Source organism: Pelodiscus sinensis, chromosome 1, assembly GCF_049634645.1.
Source record: "Pelodiscus sinensis isolate JC-2024 chromosome 1, ASM4963464v1, whole genome shotgun sequence".
Lineage (NCBI taxonomy): Eukaryota > Metazoa > Chordata > Testudines > Trionychidae > Pelodiscus > Pelodiscus sinensis.
In genome coordinates this window covers 288,885,313-288,907,900 of record NC_134711.1, presented here as the reverse complement: position 1 = coordinate 288,907,900, position 22,588 = coordinate 288,885,313, and the positions used below count along the sequence as shown (strand labels likewise).

The 22,588-nt window shown below is 40.4% G+C and overlaps 1 protein-coding gene across 5 annotated transcripts in view; it reads right to left on the bottom strand.

The window, feature by feature from the left end:
- Positions 1 to 22,588, bottom strand: part of RB1 (RB transcriptional corepressor 1) — a 152,369-nt gene that overhangs the window by 98,170 nt on the left and 31,611 nt on the right. For all 5 annotated transcript variants that reach the window (XM_075919039.1, XM_075919038.1, XM_006122970.4 and 2 more), the window contains 5 exons: positions 12,540 to 12,688; positions 8,188 to 8,265; positions 5,281 to 5,390; positions 4,108 to 4,185; positions 495 to 582 (listed from right to left, as the gene is read on the bottom strand). In XM_075919039.1, the coding sequence (XP_075775154.1) occupies positions 495 to 582; positions 4,108 to 4,185; positions 5,281 to 5,390; positions 8,188 to 8,265; positions 12,540 to 12,688 (503 nt within the window). The remainder of the gene's footprint in view (positions 1 to 494; positions 583 to 4,107; positions 4,186 to 5,280; positions 5,391 to 8,187; positions 8,266 to 12,539; positions 12,689 to 22,588) is intronic.

Genomic DNA, 22,588 nt, shown 5'->3' with positions numbered 1-22,588 from the left:
TCCAGCAAAATAATTTTATGTGATTGTAAAATTTCATACACAAGTGCCCTTTAAAAGAACTGTACTAACACATGTTTAAACTATCATGAGTCCTTAACAAGACGTGCAGTAAAGATCTTATATTAATATTTTTTATAAGTTATGGTAGATACAAGTGCTGTTGCATTCCTATGTTCTTGTTTATTTTACAACACACTGAACATCAGGATATTTGAAACAAATATTGAACTTCTCCTCCATCAAAAACAACAAAGATCATAGTTGACATTCTTAATATGTCTAAGGGTAAAATTAAATGGAGGAGAAATTTCTCTCGCATCTTTATAACCATAAAGAAAAAAAAGAAGGCGTAAGACCCATTATTTTTAAGAGGTCCTTTCTAGATCACCTTTAGTAAAAGAATATATGCTCTTTATCTATCTGATAATCTCAAGGACATAATTTTATAGGTATTTTCTCATAAATATCTACTCTAATTAAACTTAGTCACTTACATTAAAATAGGAGATGAGATTATCTGATGGTTTATCACTTGCTGAATTTAAAATCATCATTAACTGCTGGATAGTATTCATTGCAGCCCTGGAAAAATAAAATAAGATTTATGTTAAAGTTTATTTTGTATATGTTCAGTATCAGTCAACAATTTTATAATTATTCCCTGAGGCTATGTCTACACTGCCCTCTCTTGCACAAGAAAATATGCAATTGAAGAGAAGCAGTGAATATTGCCATGCCTCATTTGCATATTTAATGAGCCATCATTTTGCACAAGGGCTTTTGCGCAAAAAGGAGCCATCTATACAGCTTGTTGTGCAAAACCCCCCTCTTGTGCAAGAGCCATTCTTCCTGAAAAAAAGCCAGTCATAACTCTGGGCCTTTAAATCACCACCAGAGCTCTGCTCAGCCTGCTCTAGGTGGCTCAAAGGGCTGGCTGGAAGGGGGGGGCTGCAATGTGGTGCATTTCTGGCAGTGCTGAGGGCTGGCTTGGGGGGAGGGGGGTAGCCACAGTGAAGTGCACTCTGGTTAATGCTCCAGTCCCACCCCTTCTGACCAAGGCCCTGCCCCTTCTGAGCGCATGGGGCTGGCCCCTCAACCTTGCCTAGGGGCTCAGCAAATCCCTCAGCCCTCTTGTATATAGTACAAAGCAGATTATAGGTCTGAGAAGCATGCTCACTCAGAATGGTTTAAATCAGTGTTTCCCAAATGGTGTTCCATGGAACCCCAGGGTTCTGCGAAGCGAAAATAAGGGTTCTATGAGAAAATTCCATTACAATAACTTTGAGATTTACAAAAAATTATGTGAATTTTGTTTCTAAATATATGCAATTAAACTAAATGTGATCTCATTACCTTGTTTAGCATTTGTTTATTATCCTTACTTATTTGTAGTCTACTTTTTCAGCTCCATATAGTAGCCATATTACTGGTTCCTCAAAATTCTTTCAAGTTTAAAAGGGTTCCATGGACAACTAAAATTGGGACACACTGGTTTAAGTAGTTATCTGGGTATGTGCAAACTTCTGATTCATAGAATACTAGAACGGACCTCAAGAGATCATCAAGTTCAGTCCCCTGCCCTCACGGCAGGACCAAGCACCTGATAGATGTTTGTCTAACCTGATCTTAAAGATCTCCAGTGATAGAGATTCCACAACCTCCCTAGGCAATTTATTCCAGTGTTTAACCACCCTGACTTTTTCCTAATATCCAACTTAAACCTTCCTTCCTGCAGTTTAAATTCATTGCTTCTTGTCTTGGTCCATTGCTTCTTGTCCATGACAGAATACAGTGATCAAACAAATTACAATCCAAAAATGTGTAGATAATTTGTACAACTTTAGCCACGTAAGTAAGTTAGTTTAGTAACCGGACCTGAAACTTGTTCATGACTGAGTATGTGCTACATAATAAATAAAGTAGAAATTGTGGTTACTAATTTACCCCTATTTATCAAAGCCTTTTTAAGCCTGCCAGACAGTCTGGCAAGTCAGGTTCTTTAACTGAAAAGTCTATAGTCTCATTGTTTATAAAACAGAAACAAAGAGAACTGTATTTGCCCAGCAGATACCAGGTACCAGAGTGGCTAAAAAGTTATAGCGTTAAACCACACAGGTACAGTCCCAATCTTGGTTTTTTGTTCATCATTTGTTGAGTGATACAAATGTATTTGTACAAGAATAGCTTTGCATGCCTGATTTAACTGAAAATTACATGAAGAGGAAGCAAATGTAACATCTCCACAAATATCAGTCTAACAATAACGAAATGTATTATTTTACTTGTCCACTTTTTATCAGTCCTTTTATGTATATTCAGGACGTAAGAGCTATTGGATAACACCGCAAAGGTTTACAACTTACAACAGATAATTTAGCTAGCTTGCTTTAAATGAAGTTCTTCAGTCCCATTTTCCCTAATATCTATTGCTTAAGTTTTTCTGGCTCTTACGGAGCCTGAGGCCTCCACAGTTATTGTGAAGACAGCTCTAGTAAATGGGCACATCTGGGCAGCTTTCAACACTTGCTAAGAAAATGAGCTTCAGGAGTCCTTCTGACATGCTGTAAGACTTTAAGGCCTTGTTCCCTTTATGCTTCCCACTTTCAGTTAGAGATCTTTTCTGATCCACCTTATTACAAATTGTTGTTGATTCCCACTGGCTAGAGTTGTTCCAAATGGATCTATGATTAGTATAACTCTGGGTTTACAGAAAAATGTCTGATTAGCTGAGAAAATGGAAATGGGAGCTTTTATTCACAGACAGAATGGAATGAGGAGTGCTGATTACTTGGGTTATGGCACTCCAGGGACAAACTACTTTTTCTTCTGCCACTTTTAAACATTTTGATATGAGCGTGCCTAAAAATTTTGTTTGGGTGGAAGAAGGCATGGGAAGAAGCAGCCTGCACAGGAATTGTTATGTGAAGGTACTGGAATAAAGGCCAGACAATTCAATGTTATAATGCCCCTAACTAATATTTAAATCCCGATCCCTTTAAGTAAAGCTATTTTTCAAAGCACTACTCAGTCTGATCCAAGGCCATTCAAGTTAATGAAAGGCTGTGCCTGGACTTTATTGGGCTTTAGCTCAGATACACACAGTGTCAAATGGGAAGAATCTACAGTAAGTTCAAAAGTAAAAATGAAGTTTTCATAGCAACCCTTATGTACCATCAGTTAGTTGTATACCATCACCTCTGGGTCATAAGTGACCAAAAGTTTACTGCCATCTGCTGGCAGTTTGGCAGTCTATGCAAAATGTCTTGCTGGCCCCAGCCCATTTCTAGCAGACAGATGCCCAAGTCTGTATAACTGTCAGCTGGCACCCATCTGGTAGTTTCAGAAGACAAAGGACTAAATAGGCACAAAGTCTCAACTCCATCCTTTGATCCTAGAAGGGTTCTTTAGTAGGTCATAACAAAGATACATCAGAAAAGCTATGTGCAAACGTGGACAGCTACTGCTTCCCATCTTATCCACTGGAACAGATAGAAATATTCTAGGCTTCATGAATGTGCCAAGTTTTTCTGGCTAGAAAATCATAAGTAACAACAATTCTGCATTTAGCTTTTATTTTGGATGTGCAAACTTAGAGTATCCAGTTTCTCTCCTGCAATTATACAGGCTCTGCAGCAGTAAAGGGTAGCAAGGACTTATTTCTGGTCTGCAGTATCTTTACCAGAATGTGAAAATGAAAGCAAATGCATGATACTTGACATTTTCTCCCCAAGAATACTGAACAATCAAAAAACTTTAATGGTTTTATTAAAGTGCACGCTGGTGATGGAGAGAATGGAATAATGAGCAGCATATTTAAGGAAATACATTCTCACACTTATCTATAACTATTACACATAACTCATGCTTCCTTTATATTCTGGGTACTAAACCTACAATGTATTCAGAGCTACCCAACCACCATCAAGTCCCACGGATTTCAAGGAAAATGGGAGTTGAAAGCATTCAGTGCTTCTCAGGAGGCTATCAGCACCTTACAGGAATGGGGCCTTTTTTTAAAAAATGCTACATTCTTCAGTTCAACAAATTTTAGAAAATTCCAATTCAAGTAAAAAACAAATTGATGCAAATTTTTAAACTGCTTCATACCGAACTGGAGTCTGTGGAAGTATAAAATTAAGCTCTTCATCTGGGTTGTTTTTCCTTGGTGTTCGCTCCAACTGTGAACTGTAGAAAGACAAAACCTTATGAAGTACTGATGTTCTAATATAGCAAGTCTCAGTTAAAAAGTTTTCTAAAATGACTTAAATACTCCTAAAAAAATATCTATGCACCAGATTTTCAGGAGAGCTCAGTATTCAGCAGTTCTCCATTGTTCATTATCTGAATTACTAATTTAAGCAAAATAGATAACAGATTAAAACTGATTGTCTACAACTGCTAAGGATTTCCCTTGGTTTAACTATATCAATTTAGTCCATGTTAAACATGTGCTTTTTTGAGGCACACCCACTCCTTTCAAGCTCTCACCTCCAAAGAAAAAGAGGTGCTGAATCTTTAAAGATATCCTTCCTCCAAAATACTAACCACTGCAGTTCAACAGGAATTAACTAACAAGTCAGAGACAGTGTGATTAAGTCTTGTCCTCACTGTCGTGCAGTTCATCTTAGTGCTGCACTATAAATCCCTGGTGTGGGTGCTGTAAGCATGAACTAAAATTTATTCTTGAAGTGTCCCATGGAGGAATTATGTTGCCATGCTGGTGTACATTCATTCTTGTAGGCCAAACTGTAGGGCAATATAGACAACCATTAGGGCTGGCCTTACCATGCGGCAAACTGAGGCAGACGCCTCAGGTGCGAGACTGTGTGGGGGGAAGGGGAGCCACTAAGACCCAGGGTGTAGAAAATTGTGTCTGCTGCTGGTGCAGTGACGGGACACAGGGGTGTCATTTGAGCTCCCTGCCTCAGGTGCCAAAATATTGTGAGTTGGCCCTGACAGCCCCTGAGAATCCATTCCTCTTTCAATTGCTCAACTTTCACTTTTGACTCCAAAGACTTGTGCAGAATAGGAAAATAACCATAATTAAAATGTTAGCTAACATGTTAACATGTTTTTAAATACCAGTTAGCACATAATTTAGACAAACCAAGGCCATGATTAAAAATGTGTTACCTGACTAATAAGCAGAAAGGAAGAGAAAAAAAAAAAAAAGATTTTTAGGCAAGACTGGTCCTGAATTTCTGTTGTAAAAAGTGACTAGAGACCAGTAAAACCTTTTAGGATTTTCATTATGTATCTCAGAATTAAGAAAAGTGTTACCTTTCTATGTGATGAAGCTGTAAAGTTTCATCATGATCCAGAAATAATCGTGCATCTATATCTTTATTTTTCAGGTAAAGCTCTTCATATTGTCTGGAGAGATCCTCAACCTAAAAAAGTGAGAAAGCTTTATGCTTATAAGATCAATTCTGACAATGTATTCAAAATTGCATTCGTGATCAAAGGATAGGAAAGTTTCATTCTAAATTAAATATCTATATTAAAATATATTATGACAACTCTCATAGCCCCCAAAGTCATGTCACTATAGATATCAAAACACTAAAAACAAAGAGATAAATATCCCCCTCAAAGACAGATCCTATGCCCACTGATTTTAGTAGCATGGAATCTAATGCCAAGATGGAAAAATTTACATTTGGAGCTCACATTTCCACAAAGCGCATGGTGCTCTGAAAATAGCTGAAATCATTGAACTAGGCAAACTCTTGTTACGGGGAGGGAGCGGTTTGCCTACAATAAGTGGCATTTGTAATTGTGCTGTGGGAGTAGAGTCTGGCTGGACAGGGAAAAACCGTCTCAAGTTCACAGACATAATTCAGATCTCCCAGGTTCCTATGTTTGGGGCTCCAGAATGCCTGGCAGTGCCTCCTGTTCAACATGTGTCTTTTGGCAGGAAAGTACTTAATACCCCACAATTTTCTGAAAATTAGGGTTTAAAAAAAAAGGTTTCCATTTCATCAAATCAGCTTTACAACATAAATCAGTTAGCTGCTGCTACTGCTGCTTTGTTCACTTAGAATAAGTCTTCACCAAAAACAGCAGCCGTAAGTGTGAATTCACCTCCAATGCCCGCATTTACTACACATATAGAATCATAGACAAATAGAACTGGAAGGGACCTTGAGAGATCATTAAGTCCACGAATGGAACATGTATACCTATGGGGAATTTCAGCATTAACATTCCTTTTTTCAAAAGTAAGCAAAATTCCCTAGGATTAGTATTGTTAGAGTCTAAATACTTATATATTGAATGCTAAAAGGCTATTCATGAAAATGAGAGTGACTTTCTTATAATAAAGCTGAATGATACACATTACATGATATTAGATTCTATATTACAACTAAGGCTGAAAATTAAGAGAAATGTGTGTTTCTGTTTTTGTACAGGCTTTCATTTGACCATTGTCTTTTGCACTATGTATAGCCTTGTATTTTGGCATATCTCTAGAGTTCCTTACTTTTGAAGACAGACTGCTGAGAAGAGGATATTTTTAAAGAAGGTAAAATTAGAATCTTGTATAAAAGGGTACTTTCAAAGAACTGCAATTCTCACCCACAACATCCAGGCGATAATGTTTTTCAAGTGGTTTTGATAAAATGTTGTACATAAGAGATTAATGCAGAACTAGTAATAGTTAAACAACTGGATGAGGGAAGCTTCTTTAACCGGTCAGTTGGGAACAATGTAGTCTAACTTTGCCTGAATGTGGCTGGAAGTTCAGCCGGAGACCCTAATGAACAATTCAGCAACTGTAAGGCACGTACGTAGACTGCTGCACCCACACTAAGCTGCAATGAAGTGAATGGGATGCCACAAAGTACAGCAGTCCACAGTTTACTTAAGTGCAAGAGTACAGCTTAAATCTTAAGGATATTTATGTCTGTAAAAGCAGATTAACCAGGTTGGATTGAATTTAAAGTTGAGAAGGTACCGAAATAATTGTAGGTAGATTTGCTTGATTTTCAGTCTTTATATTGCTGTAGCATTAAAAGAAGTGAATAGCCCACTGAAATCAAAGGAATGAAGCATTGTTTAAAATTATACATTGCTTTGAGAAGAGTAACAAGTTGTCAACCATGAGGGTTGGCCAGCAGCCTAGGGACTATGGGGTTAACTATGTCCCTGGACCTAGCCAGGTATCTGCTCAGCCAATAGAAATGCAGGTAAGGATTTAAACTGAGAAATGAATTTTTGGGTTTTTCCCTTTTGTCTCTGAGCCAGAGTTTGCTCTCTAGATACTAAAGGAGACAGAAGACATGTCTCCCCCCCCCCCCCCCAAAAAAGACTTCATAATGTGTAAGTAGGGTAAAGTCTAGATAAATCCATCAGGTTTTATTGTTTTCTGTTTTGGGAATTTGGATCTGATGTGTGTGCTGTTAGAAATGGTTTTTCCTCTTTTTTGCAACTAAGTCCTGAGCCCATGGGAATCCTCCATGAGTATATTAATTGGTGGCTCTTACCATCTAACCATTCCAACGATGCTTGTAACTGGGATATTGTTTTAATAATAAAAGTTATTTCTTTTCCAATTTACCCGGTATTGATTCATTTCTGTGCCTGGAAAATCTGTCTGTGGGATCTGCAGGTCTCTGACGAGGGTACAGTAATCACAGACTGCAGCTTGTATTTTTTTTTCTTTTCTTTTCAAGCTCTTTGGAGAAAAGAGCTTGGGGTGCCCTGGGGTTGATTTCAATTGTCTACTCCTGTGTGTCAGTTCAAGAGCACTTGACAGTGGCAGTGGATTCCCCAAAATTCTGGTATTAGGATTTTGGGGGAGAGGGAAGAGGGAGAATTCTTGTACCCAAGGCTGTAGAAATCAGGTTTTTGGTTGCTTTTGCAGGCCCCCCACTTCTGCATTCGTGCCAGAGTGTGGAATAACCTTGACACAAGTTCATCAACACTTGTGTTCATTATTAAAGTTGAGGTAAAATTTTAAAAAAAAATCTTTATACCTGATATTAAGATGATTCTTAAAGAAAAGACTTATCAAGATGCTTGGAAATCATATTAAGTTAATTTTTGTCAATCACACCGTAATCCATTATAGGCGTATTCTAAAGTTGCCACTGTAACTGCAATACAGTGAAAAAATACTTATGCAATCTTAAACATTTTAGAATGAACCACAATATATTTAACTATTTTAATTACTCTAATTACCTCTGGGAGTCCATTTGAAGTTACAGCACCAACAGAATTCAAGAACGGAATAAAGTTTGTGAAATATACATTTTTTACCTGGAAAAATTAAAATGGCATAACATTACCAACGTACATAGGTACCAAACATACATTATATTTTTACTATACAGTAAAATAAATTGACTATGTTACGCTTATTATAAGCTATTTTGAAATTACCTCAGCTAGTATTTATTTTCAAGCCATCTACACATCTGAAGATTTAAGTTAATTACTAAATGTGTATGCATTTCTACATCCACTGCTAGGAAACTGAAGGGTCAAAAGGGTGGCCCTCTTTTGAACAATAGTCTTTTTGGTTTCTGCTCATATGAATATCTGTACAGCCTCATATCCTTCTTACATGCTTAATGCTGATTAAACAAACAGTTCTCTTACATCTGTGGTTCTTTAAGAGTTCTTCACATGTGCATCTTATTTGCAGTATATGAGAGTGCCCCAACACAGTAGTTTAGAATGTTTCCAGTGTCAGAATCCCTTAAGTCGTGTTCACACTACTTATGCTCCCCATGAACAGAGACCTCCCAATTTCACTCAGTTTCTTCACTACTCAGAACCCAAAATAAAATTAAGACTCTAAAGCACCAGTGAAAGCAAAGTAGGGTATGGGAACCACACAAGCAGACATCTTAGTTACTATTTGAACATCACGTTATCCTCCTTTGTACTGCATATGCAGGTCCCATTCTTATTGATGACCCAGAATTAACCTTAAAAGGAGGAAAGTTATTTAGGGAGAAGGGGGAGGAGGCATTGTAAAACCATCCTTTCAAAATGGACATTTATACTAGACACATTCACTAACAAACAACATTTTTGCAAATGCAGGGCCCAAGCTCCAGATAGCTGCCTGCCCTAGAGATCTCCAGAAATGGTATTTGACTTAGATATGCCACAGATGTCACTTGTAATATGGTAGAACAAGCCAAAATGTTTAAAAGGGATATCAATATCTACACACACAGCAAATACAATCAGATGCAGGTTTTGAAGTGAGATGAAGCAACCATTCCCTTCCATTTATTAGCATAATCAATAAAAAGTCTTGAAGTTTTACACAAAGATTTAGTTCTATCCAGGATATGGAACTTAGCTTCAGTTGGAGACTAATAAGGTCTTGGAAAGGAAATAGATACAAGAATAAACTGATACGGAAGTCCAATAATATATTTGAAATGAAAGATGAATGACATCTGTTACCCTGTCCATCTGAAAAACTGTATAAGGAAGGTTGATCATTAATGTTTGTAATTTGTTTATCTTATAGGCTATGGTAATTGCCACTAAGAATGCCACCTTAATTTATGAGCAGTGAATAGGACAGATTGATATGGATACAAAAGGATACTCCACTGGAGGAAAGGCGAGAGGGACACATTTAAATCCCATGTTGGAGCAATCTTTTTATAGGAGGAAAAAAAAAACAGTTCTCTCAAATCTGCTATAGGGAGATGAAATGCTGATCTCACTGCCAAATCTACCTTAATTGAAGAAGCAGATTGCAAAGTAACAACTTAAGATTTCAGGAATAGAGTACTAAGTAGTAATATGAACCTTAACTATTGCCCAAAATGGAAGCATATCTCCTTAAGGGTATATGTAGTTCTTGTAGACTATTTCCTGCTCTGAAGTAAGGTACTCTGTATTTCTGAAGAATGTTATCCAATCTACCTAATGCAGACATCCAGAAACCACACAAGCCAGGAGATATAGTCATGCTGGATTTGGGTGGAAAACTAAACTGCTTTTGCAATATCATGTTGTACTGAAATTGAAGCATGATAAATCGATGTTCGAACAAAATCAGGAATTACAAAAACCAGAACTGGCAGGGGTAAGCAGAAGCTAAACTCAAATCTTTGCCTTGTCTTCCTTAACACTTTTGGACTTAGAAGAAAACTGATGCAAGGCATACAACAAATGGAGCAACCAGCAAATCATGAAAGCATCCACTACAGATCCCAGACTCTTTCCTGCCTGAGAAAGAAACAAATGCTTTGAAGCCACAGGTCTAGCTGGAAAAACACACCCACCTTCAGAAGATTTGGTCCAGTAATTAATAATTTACCTCTAATAATGAAACAGACATTTTTTTCTGCTTAGTGAATTAGCTAAGCCACTGTTCTCTCCTGGAAAATAAAGTAATTGTCAAACTGATACGATTCTGGACACACCATTCCTGCAAATTTGTGACTTCTTGACATAGATCAGACCTTGTATCTCATTGCTTATGTAGTGGCTTCCTCTCTGCAGTTGTCCATGAGAATTTAAATGAAAGACTCTCATCTGTGGTAGGAATGACTTTCTAGCTGGACTCAAATATTATGTATTAGGAGTATCCCCAAAATGCAAGACTGAATCTGCATCAGACTTGTATGTGCTCCCCAGGCCTTGATAAAGCTGTCAGACTTGTGGGTGGTATTGGAACAGAAAATGGTATTCGCATGTTTGTATTGTACCATCACGTCAAAGAGTTTAAAATTCATTATTGAAAGTTAGAGGAGTCCAAGTCACATTAGGCATTTCTGGTTTGTATATTGTCTTAATCAAAGTTTGAAAAAGGTCTAAATCACAGATTCACAAACTTCTAGACCACATGGTGTTGTGTAATATCTTCACTGATGCCTGAGTGTGACTGCATTGGGAAAGTAACAAGTTTTTTATAGTCTGTTGAATACATTAAGTTGTTGCTATTGAATCTAGTTGAGCTTTACACATTCCAACTAAACCAGAACTAGATTCTATTTATAAAAAATTGATTTTCAAATCTAACGATGAAAACAGAACCTTTCACACTGCTAAGCTCACCTATTCAAGAGCTTTCTCATATAAGCCCATCACCCAGATGAAGGTAAATGTGCAATCTTTGTTTACTTAGATAGGTTGCTACTATGGGGAAACAAATGGTGAACACTCAAGCAATGAAAGAAATTCCAAAAGGGAAGTACTCAGAACTGAAAGTGGTTTAACCAAAGAAATCTTTGATTCGTGGCTATGTGCAGGGTATATCAAACCCATGAAAATAAGCATCCTGTAAACTCAAGGGCAAATGAACAAATCCAAGAGATCTCAAGCAGGAACAAATTGCTAAGGAAGCCCATGCTCCTAGTGGCTTTGAAAACTCTGAAGGAATTTGAAAATGCCAGAGTCAGAGCAGAGTGCAACTGACAATCAAGAGCTTAAGAGGAGTGAAACTGATGAGCTTTGGTTTTAGAATTTCTCCCCTTCTTCAGGAGCCCTCTGTTGTGAGTGCCTCTTATATTAATGCAGCACTGAAGGCTCCACCACAGTCTTCCTCAGCGCTGGCTTCAAGCAAAGCTATCTACCATCAGGTAATGTAGATAGGGAGCAGTGCTGAGCAACAGTTTAATGTTTGCTAGACAGCGCTGATCTGACTGCTCCAAGCGTTTGGGAAGCCTCCCCATATTCCTCTTAAACTTAAGAGTTCCATGCCTGGTAACCAAAGAGCACTCAGACTGTGCTGGTACAGAAGTACTTTCTGGACTCTGTTCAAAATCCAAAGAGTTCACAGACTTTTCTATAAGGAAGAGCTTTAACCTGGACTGTCAGTGCATTTCTCAATAGATTTGCAGACTGCACACTCAACATAGTCTTTTCCTGGGAGGTAAAGACACCTATCTGTTAGAGGGAAAGCCCCACCTGTGCATAATTTAAAAGCCTAGGGATTTCAACTGTTAATGCAACTAAAAATCTACTAAAATGACTTAGAACAAAAAAATTTTTTTTGAAAATAGTAGCAACACACACTAGTAAACACTAAAGCAACAATAGCTCAATAGTAAACTATCCTAACAAGCAACTATACATAGAACATCATTGTTGTTCCACATGCCAGGGTCAGGTTTGTCCAAATTAAATGAATGGCAGTTGGAGTGGTTGAGCTTGATATGCCTTTGGATAGGAGAGCACAACCCTTATGGGGAGCTACTATAGGGAACATTCTAAGCTGTTGCAGTGGGGCACAGCATGAGTAGAATCCACATGTTGAACACTTGAAGAAAAAACAAGTTAGATGCTTTATTTCATAGTCTCCCCCATGTAAATACCAACTGCATGCACTCTAATAGCAAAAGCGTAATCTTTCTTTTTTTAAATAAGAAATCTTGGGACAGGGATAGTGCTACTAATCACGGGACTAAAACGGATTGACAGTCAGGTCAAAACATTTTTTAAAAATGGTTTACTACTGCCTAAGGTTTTAATCATATTTTTGGATTTCACCTCGCTCGATTGACATTACACTGAGATCTAAGATGGTGAATTTAAAAAAAAAAAATCACAAATCTTACCTCATCTAAATTACAATCATGCTCTTTACAAAGGACTTCAATAACTTTTGTGTCAATGTCAGTTTGTCTTGAGGTACGTGTAGTCCTGTTTTGACCTCGCCTTGGAGCTCGAGTTGAACCATTAATAGACAATGCATTCACAGCAGATTCTGTAAAAAGACAGTCAACATTACAACAGAAAAGAAATTGCAACTGAAAATCAAAAAGAATATTTCTGGCCATTACACTTAAGCACACAAAGGAGGGTGATATGGTTTTAAGAAAGGAGTCTACAAATCTTACACAGAAGAACAAAAAGCACACTTATGATTTATGACAAGAATGTGGAATTGCATCACACAAAACCACATGAACAGAAAATGAGAGGCTGTTTGGTATAAGTCTTTGCACATTATGGTTTTAAAGCAACTTGTGTGGAATTTAACACTTCTTTGCACTTTTCATCCACAGCTTCAAAATCATTCTGTAAAAGGTTGGTAAGCATTAGTCTACTGCCGTGGTCCCCAACACGGCGCCCGCGGGTCCATTTGTGTGCGCCCGCCAAGTGCTCTGGGCTGGCCTGGCCCCGGGCACGTGGTGCATGCATGGTGCCGAAGCCGGCCCGGGCGCGCCGCAAATTTGCCGCTTGCGCCCCGGGCACGCGGCGCTTGGGGGGGGGAGGGGAGCGCTGGCCCTGGGCGCGCGGCACTTGCGGGGTGGGGGGGGACGCGCAGCGCTTGCGGGGGGGAGCGCTGGACTCAGGCGCGTGGCGCTTGCGGTGGGGGAGGGGCACACCAGCCCCGGGCGCGCGGCGCTTGGGAGGAGCGCCTGCCCCGGGAGCACAGCGCTTGCAGGGGGGCCCCGCCCCCGAGCACGTGGCTATGGGGGGGGGCTGGCATGCATGTGTCCCCGCTCTCTGGTGCCCAGCAGGCAAACGGCCACGCCCCCTGGCGCCCGACAGCCTCTAAAAGTTGGGGACCACTGGTCTACTGTAACATCCAGAGTTGGACTATATTTCCCAAAGGTCTGAAAAGACTATTTTCCGGTAAAGCACAGTTCTTTGAGATGGACTTTGCATATTCACACTTATAGAATGCACCCACCAGATTTGACAAGACAATGGTACCATCTTGTAGTGGCTCACCCTGCCCTTTCTCCATCCACCAGCAGCACTCATGCAGACTCAGGGCACAACTGTATGGAACAACAAATGCCACTGCCACTTCAGTTCCTTCCAACCTCTGAAGTGCAATACTGAGTAACTACAGAATTAGGACCCTGCAGCAGCAGGAAAGGTAGGCAGAGAACATCAATCTGCAAAGCACATTTTGCAGTAGATCTCAAGATATCAAAACTCTCTTCCAAAGCTACGGATGCCAAATTTTAAGTTGATGCCCTCCTATCCCCCAGTTTATTAAACTCAATTGCATCTATGGCATTGCACCCCATATTCTTTATGGAAAGAACTTATGAATATGAATAGGCATAAGTGGAAGATGCTTATGTAAAGTTATAATCTGTTGAATGTGAATATTCTATTTCTGTGCATGTATTTGAAGTAAGAAATATGAAGTACAGGCAGTCCCCGGGTTACATGGATCCGACTTACATCGGATCCCTACTTACAAACGGGGTGAGGCAACCCCGCACTAGCTGCTTCCCCCCAGCAGACCAGGGAGACGCGAAGCTAGCGCCCCCCCCCAGCAGACCAGGGAGACGCGGAGTGGCTTTTCTCAGCAGACACCTCAGCTTGAGAATAAAGGACTGAGGGAAGTGAGGTGTGGGAGAATAAAACTGAGCTCTGGAGAAATGTTTGGCTAGAGTTTCCCCTACAATATGTACCAGTTCCGACTTACATACAAATTCAACTTAAGAACAAACCTACAGTCCCTATCTTGTACGTAACCCAGGGACTGCCTGTGCATTCTATATCTAGATTAGTGAACAGGTAAGTAAGGGCCAGCAGTAGTAAAGAAACATGAATGGCCTGATACTTGGAACAATAGTCTATAGTCTTGATTTTCCTGAAAGCCTGGACTATGGTTGGTCCTGCCAAGACATGTGGCCAGGTCACCTATTTTGGATTTTGTACTTTTCCACTGGAAGTGTGAAAAGTTTAAACTAAATTCAAAGAATTAATGTCTTTGGCAAAAGAGATATAAAAGATGGGAAACAAAACAACGTGGGTGTCTGCCAGAAACCAGGATATAACTGCTTACTACCTAGGATGACTGCTGGACACATCCAAGATTGAACAGAGGAAAGGATCGGGCCCAAGTTGGCAGGCTTCCCAGCTTGTGAGAAAAGATTATTAGAACGACTGTTAGGGTAAGAAATTGCATGTAACAAGTTTAAGTACAAAGTTTAGCTGGCATGTTTTGTTTTACTTTGCTTAGTAACTTACTTTGATCTATCTACTTTTTATACTAAATAAAAGTCAGTTTATTAATAAACCCAGTGTAAGTAATTCTTACTTGGCAGGGACAAATGTTGTGCATTAAAAAAAGGATAGAGAATATCCTTTTGCCCTTATACAATATCTTATTGCCCTTATATAAATCCATGGTATGCCCACATCTTGAATACTGCATACAGATGTGGTCTCCTCATCTCAAAAAAGATATACTGGCATTAAGAAAAGGGTCAGAGAAGGGCAACTAAAATGATAAGGGGTTTGGAACGGGTCCCATATGAGGAGAGATTAAAGAGACTGGGACTTTTCAGCTTGGAAAAGAGATTAAGGAGGGGGATATGATAGAGGTATATAAAATCATGAGTAGTACATGGAGAAAGTGAATAAGGAAAAGTTATTTACTTGTTCCCATAATATAAGAACTAGGGGCTACCAAATGGGCAGCAGGTTTAAAACAAATAAAAGGAAGTTGCTCTTCACACAGCACATAGTCAATGTGTGGAACTCCATACCTGAGGAGGTTGTGAAGGCTAGGACTATAACTGGGTTTAAAAGAGAACTAGATAAATTCATAAAGGTTAAGTTCATTAATGGCTACTAGCCAGTATGGGTAAAGAATGGTGTCCCTAGTTTGTTTTCAGAGGATGGAGATGGCTGGCAGGAGAGAGATCACTTAATCATTACCTGTTCAGTAACTCCCTCTGGGACACCTGGCATTGGCCACGGTCAGCAGACAGGATATTGGGCTGGATGGACCTTTGGTCTGTCCCAGTATGGCCGCTCTTATGTTCTTATCTTATGTTCATAGGTCTTTCACTGATAAAGGAGGTGAACAATTCATGAGCTTGCTCAGTATAAAACTTTATGCAGACTAAGCCGGATTTATCTGGGGTTCTGGCTCCATTGAGGCTGCTCCTGGGTTCTGTGTAAAGTGTTGGACTAAGCTGATTCCTAGAGTTGAGCTGATTTCATTGTCTTTGTTGCTCTGCTGTGGGCTGAAAGCCCAACTCTGTTCCAGGGTTGGAGGAATCCAGAGGGTTTAGCTCAGCAGGACAGGCTGGTGGGATGCCCCAGAAAGCAGTTAGGCAGACTCCGTGGTACTTCAGCACATCAAGTGACAGTCTCAAGGGGATATGACCAGATACATCACAGCATCCTCAGAGGAAGAAGATGCAGTCTGTATCCTAATATTGTCATTAGAAGATGAGGCAATCTGCATCTGAGATGTTGAAAGTCATCCTGCGGAGGTCCCTCCTAGTAATCCTCAGAAAATTCTAAAAATAGGGGATAGTGCAAGAGAAATTCTGCTCATTCCAAACCTCTCAGATCCACAGATTAGGTTGAAAGATGCTCCAACACCAGAGAGTTCAATATTCTAGGCTGGTATGGATAAGGACTAGGAGTCAGCCAGTAGAGCCAGGACATCCAAGGAAGCATAAGCCAGTCCTGCCATCTTCCTCAACCTAGAATCATTTTCCACTGAAGGACACAATGGGAATTTGGCATTACCTCGTGTAAAACAATTTTGTTGGGGGAAAAGGCTGTCTAACAGTCACAGGACCCTGTTCAACCCCAGATTTTGGATCACATACTGAAGCCTTTAGTGTACTCCAACAATGAGTGTATGCAGAGGACACTAAACCTAGAAATCCCATTCAAAAGAAAAAAGATTTTTTCACTTATTTTACTGGTGTCTTCCACTAAAAGGAACAGATCTGGAAAAGAAACACTAATATTTTGAAGTTGTCTACAGAAGAAAATTTTAGATTTTAGATTTTTGTTTCATTAAGATTTTGCTAAAGGTCAAAGTAGTATCATTTCATCTTTATTGACTTGACTTTTGTAATTGTATATTACATTATAACCATGGTATAAATATACTATACATTAAAAATAAAATTTTACATTTGAAGCTGGTATTCTAGATTTGTCAATTGATGGTTTGGTGCTTGGTAACTATACAAAGTTTTTGACCAGTTGTGTTCTCTTGGTGGTTTCATCTTCAGTCCTCTTTTATTTTATTATTGTAATTTAGCAAAAACTAAAGCCTTTCTACAGTCACCAGAACTTAAGTACTAAAGTGTGTTACTGATCAGAATTGAGAAGCACTGCCAGATTTGTGAGAAAGCTTGAGCAGTGCCTATTCAAACTGTGGCTGGCACTGATTTTAAATATTGATGTAATAACTTTGCATACTGACAATTCTTGAGATTTTATTTAAAATTAATATTTTGTTTTCTTATATTCAAATTTTGGAGCCGGGTGCTATCAGAATCTCACCTTTCTTATAAAAAGAGTTTTGAGTCATCATAGTTGCATTAAAAAGTTACAAAATGTGAATCCTTAAGATTAAGCAGGCACAGAACACACTTTTTTTCTCTCTCAACTTTTTCAGCCAGACTCCAGATTTTTGAATGTTTGTGTTCTGCAATACTCTGTATAATGTCTATCCAATATCAATACACTTTAAAAGGATGGATTTCAACTCACATCTACATTAGGGAGCAATGTTATTTATATTGACATTAAAACTCTCCAGATTTTAAAATAAAAAGGAAAGAGTCTTTTTGAACATTAATTTTATATTGCAATGGAGCAGGGACAAGACTGCCAATAATCCACACTTTTGAAGCTATTTATCAATAGATAATCAGACAAAAATCAAGAATATATTATAATCTAAATAAAATACTAGTTATGGATCAAAAAAGACAGACATTATTAACATCCTTCCACAATCCAGTTAAAGGAAAACCCCATATCCAACTTGTTTCCTTGTTCATAAACCATATTGTCTAATTTCAATATACTGTACTATTAAAATCTGTTCCTTTTAGTGGAAGACACCAACATAAAAATGAAGTACTCCAAGTAACACTCATGTGTAACTATGGACATTAAAAGTAATGTGCTTAGTAAGATCTCAGGTTTTAAACATACAAGGAGAACATACTAAATGTTACAGTTTAAGATGAAAATCATTTTTCCAAGTAGCTTTACAACAGGAATGAATGTTTACTAATGTATTAGACCGAGGTCAACTCAAGGCAAAAGCAAGGAAAGAGGAAGTTACCTCTATCTGGAGATTCTTTAAGACAAGGGTGTCCAAACTTTTTTCAAAGAGGGCCAGATTTGAAGAAGTGAACATGTGTGAGGGCCGTCCCCGCACTCTCAGCCCCAAGGCGGCGGGCCCGCAGGGTTGGAGGCGGGTGGAGAGCGCAGGGCACGGCGGCCTCACAGCGGCCCGGGGGCAGGGCGAACCCGCAGCCGAGCGGGGGAGCGGACGTGCCCTACAGGGCAGGTTCTAGGACCGCGGAGGCCATGGGCGGCGGCGGCACGGGCGGAAGCGGCGCGCTGGGCGCGCCAGTTCAAAAGAGCGCCGGGGAGCCAGGAGAGGGGCAGGAAGCGGGGGCCGTACTAAATCAGAACACGGGCCGCAATTGGCCCGCGGGCCGGACTTTGGACATGCCTGCTTTAAGATATGCAATCCCTATTTAGAAACCACTGAGGGATTATGCATGCACGCTTGTCCAGAGCCAGAGATGTCATTTACCACAATGTCATGGAGGCCCCACTTGTGGTCAATCACAAACTGCTGCTGAGCAAGTCTACAATCATGCATCCCTGAGATACAGAATGAAGATAAGAAGATCAGGTAGGCAATGCATTAATTCCAGCTGTCTTGGTCTACAGAATGGTCAGCACCCTGCCCATCTGTTTGACACAACAAAGAGTGGTGGGATTGTCTGAGAAGCACATGACGGGAATGAATGAACAGGAGAAATACTTGGCATGCCTTGCTTACAGCCTAGGGTTCCAGAATGCTGATGTGCATCCAGGATTTCCAAGTAGTCCATGTTCCCTATGTCATGAGATTGCGCACATGCGCGCCTCACCCTATAAAGGGATGATTTGGTAAAGATTGTCTTATGAGGCAGAGAGAAGAAAGGTAATACCTATGCAAACCTGACATGGGTCTGTCCACTACTGGCAGAAAGAGTACACTGGACAGGACATGAAATCCATGTGTGGAGATCCATGGCATGATGAATGGGAAAGTAAGGTAAACTTTCTGGAGCCACATCTAGAACTAGCTAAGGTGCAGGGCAGTGAAGGCTATGATGTCAGCAAATGAGGCCATGTGGCCAAAGAGGGTCAGAATGACTGAATGTGAGCTAGGAGTTCCTGCAGAGTCTGGAACCTACCTCAATAGGTAGACTCAGGAGTTGATGTAGGCACCTATAAAATCTAGGTATTATGAGGGGTTCAAGATTGATATTTCAACATTGATGCTAACTCCAAGAGTGGAAAGGAGGCTGTGGCACATGAAGGGTGAAACTTGGGCTTCACATCTGGACTGTGCTACCAGTAGCCAGTTGTCAAGCTAGTAGTACACAAGGACACATACTGCCTTAGATAGGCTGCCAGGACTAAGAAAACTTTGGTAAACACCTTGGGAGCAATCGTGAGCCTGAATGGAAGTACCATGTACTGAAAATGGTGCATGCCAAATCATGAACCTCAGGTACCATCTGTACACTGAAAGACTGCTTTCGCATAAAGAGCCATAAGCCACATGCCTTCTTCTAATGATGGGATGATTGCTACTAACTTGACCATAGAAAACTTGAACTTGAAGATGAAATGATTGAGAAGATGGAGGCACAGAACTGGTCTCCGTTTGCCTTTCTTTTTGGCTATTAGGAAGCTGAAAAGAACCGCATACCCTGGTATTCTGGAAGAACCAGTGATATAGGTCTTCTTTGTAACAAGGAGCTCACCTCTAGGGTGAAGATGCTTTTGTGAGAATGATCAATGAGAGATTGGAGTAGGGGCCATGGATGAGGTAGCACGATTAACTTGATCATATAGCCATGTGGATAACATTTAACACTCATTTATCTATCATTATTGCACTCCAAGTTGGTAGAAAGAGTGATGGATGACCCCTGAAGTGTGTTTGTATGGCAGCAAGAAAGGTGGTTGAGGTCTTCTTAAAGTTCTTCAAAATGTTTTTTTCTGTAGGGATTGCATTCAGCAGGAGGAAGCCTGTGATGTGAGGGTAGACATGAAGAATATGATCTTTGAGTCTTTTGACATTTCTGCAGCGGTTTGCAAGGCGTCTGATGGAAAAATTGGGAGGTCCTGCAACATTGCAGCGGACAGAGCAGGTGCATAAATACCAAGGAACACAATGTACTTCTCAACCATTTTCTGGTTTAAAATATTGGATTCATTGAAAGGGAGATTTTCAATGGCATTTTGCAGTTCCCTGTGGCTATGTCTACACAGCAGCACTATTTCAGAATAACTGATGTTACTCTGAAATAATGTGTCTACATAGCAAGTCATTATTTCAAAATAATGGCAAGCTGGAGGACTTCTTACTCTGACTCCTGTAACTCTCATTTCACAAGGAGTAAGGGAAATTGAAAGAAGAGTGTTCTTCCTTTGACTTCCTGCTATGTAGACAGCATCAAAAACCAAATTACGCTATTTCGACTTAAGCTATGTCAATTGCGTAACTGAATTCAACTTGCCCTACTTTGTAGACATGCCCCAGGAAATCTAAGGAATGGAGCCACAATTCACTCCACATGGCTATGTCTGTAGCCATAACAGGATCTACCACATCCAGAGCTGACTGAAGTGATGTCCTTGCCATCAGTTTCCCTTCCTTTAAGATTGCCTGGAAGTAGATCTAGTATTTCTGCAGCAGTTTTTCAGAGTTCTCCAGTTTGTTGTAATTCAGGAAATTGTATTCGAAATTGTATTCAAAATTGTGACTGAAGTCTGACTGAAGACTTTGTGGGCCAAAAGATCCAACGGCTTCGCTTGTCCTCCTTATTGGACGAAATGGAACTTGGCTGTTGTCCAGGTGTTCATGGAATGATCCAGACAAGTGAATTGATGAGGAAAGGGGGTATGAGAAAAGAAATTCACACCCCTCAGCAAGTACACAATAGTTTTTCTCACCTCCTGGAAGGTATGGCCAGTGTATGCTAAACTGTTTTAGCTGGCTCAAGAATAGCAACTTTCACTGGCAGAATAACTATCCAGAGCCAATGAGTGAAGGATATCCATAAGTTTATACTGAGTATCTTGGCTCTCCTCTAGAGAGTTGTCTCTAGCCTCTGTTTCTCTGGAGGTGGGTGACAAGGGAGGGATCACGTGAGGATTACCTGTTGTGTTCCCTTGCTCTGGAGCATCTGGTATTGGCCACTGTCGGCAGACAGGATACTGGACTGCATGGACCGTTGGTCTGACCCAGTATAGCCGTTCTTATGTGAAGCTCTCCTGCAACTTTACACAGGTGATCCAGGAATGGGCAGCATTAATCTGAGGTGAAGGAGAGTAACACCATTGCCAAGTTACGTGAGGATGATGGGAATTCTCCTGCTCCAATGGTACTGAGTGTACCAGAATGAGCTGGTCTTCTTTCTTCATTGGTTGTATTTAACTTGAAGATGCCCGAGGATGGGGGAGACAGGAAAAAAGTTTCCTCACAGAATGGGTGGATTCTAAGTGTAGGTATTGGAGCCACAGTTCCCAATGAGGTCAGCATGGCAGATCCAGTGGATATTACAGTGGGTCCCATGGCATGGAGAACCAGTGGTTCTGTGGTACTGAAATGGAGGATACTGCCACAATATAAAAGGCCTATATCCGTAGTGGCAATAGTGGTTGGAGATTCTGACTCCATCCAACCCCAACAAGACAAACACCAGTTTCACTGGCAGTACCAGTGAAGCTGGTGAAACCGTGTAGCATATTGGAGCATGGGGTGCCTTAGCTGTGATATGTCCCTAGAAGAGCTGTTCTTAGAAAGCATGCAGACTGTCTCTCCCAGAACAAATACTTTTTGGGGGCTCTGATGCTTTTTCTGGTCTCTCTGGTATTAGAGAGATTCTTTCTGCACCTGTAACCCCAAAACAGTGGTCTTCCCCAGAGTGAGCAATTCTTGTAATCTATGAGGCACGTGTATTGGTGTGTGAAGTTCAGTATCAGACCCATCAACTTCTGAGGTATTTTTTATTTTAGAGCAGGGATGAGAAACCTTTTTGGATCGGGGCCACTGGCTTACAGAAAAAATCGATCAGGGGCTGCATACAAGTGAGAAGCAAAAAAAAACCACCCCACACAACCATCCTCATTGATGTGGCTCCCAACTGAGATGAGGAGAAAGACACTCCCCAGAATGCAGGCAAGCAGGGGGCCGCATCCACACCCCAATTTTAGAGCGTGTTTCCTCCCCATGACTGAAATTTATTGAAAGATAATCTTTTAAGTTTGGAGGAAAACTTACTGCTATGGATACATGCATGCTTCCTGACCTCCTAACTAGGCCATGATGTGGAATTCATGTTGGTGGTACCACATTCGGAGTCCGTAGCTATAGGCACACTTAGCTATCTCAGGCTGATATACTGGGTACTGCACACCCTGGTTCCAAATGATTTCTTATGGCAACTTCCATGAGATGCTTCTGGGAGCAGACAGCCCAGACTTCTCAGATATGGTAGGAGAAGGATTGGCAGATGCTGTACCTGGATGCAAAGTGGGCTTCTCCCAAGCAGTAGAGGCCGCAGTGATATTCATTATAAAATATCTATAACCATATTCTTTTGCAAGTGCATCACATGCAAGGGGAAATGTA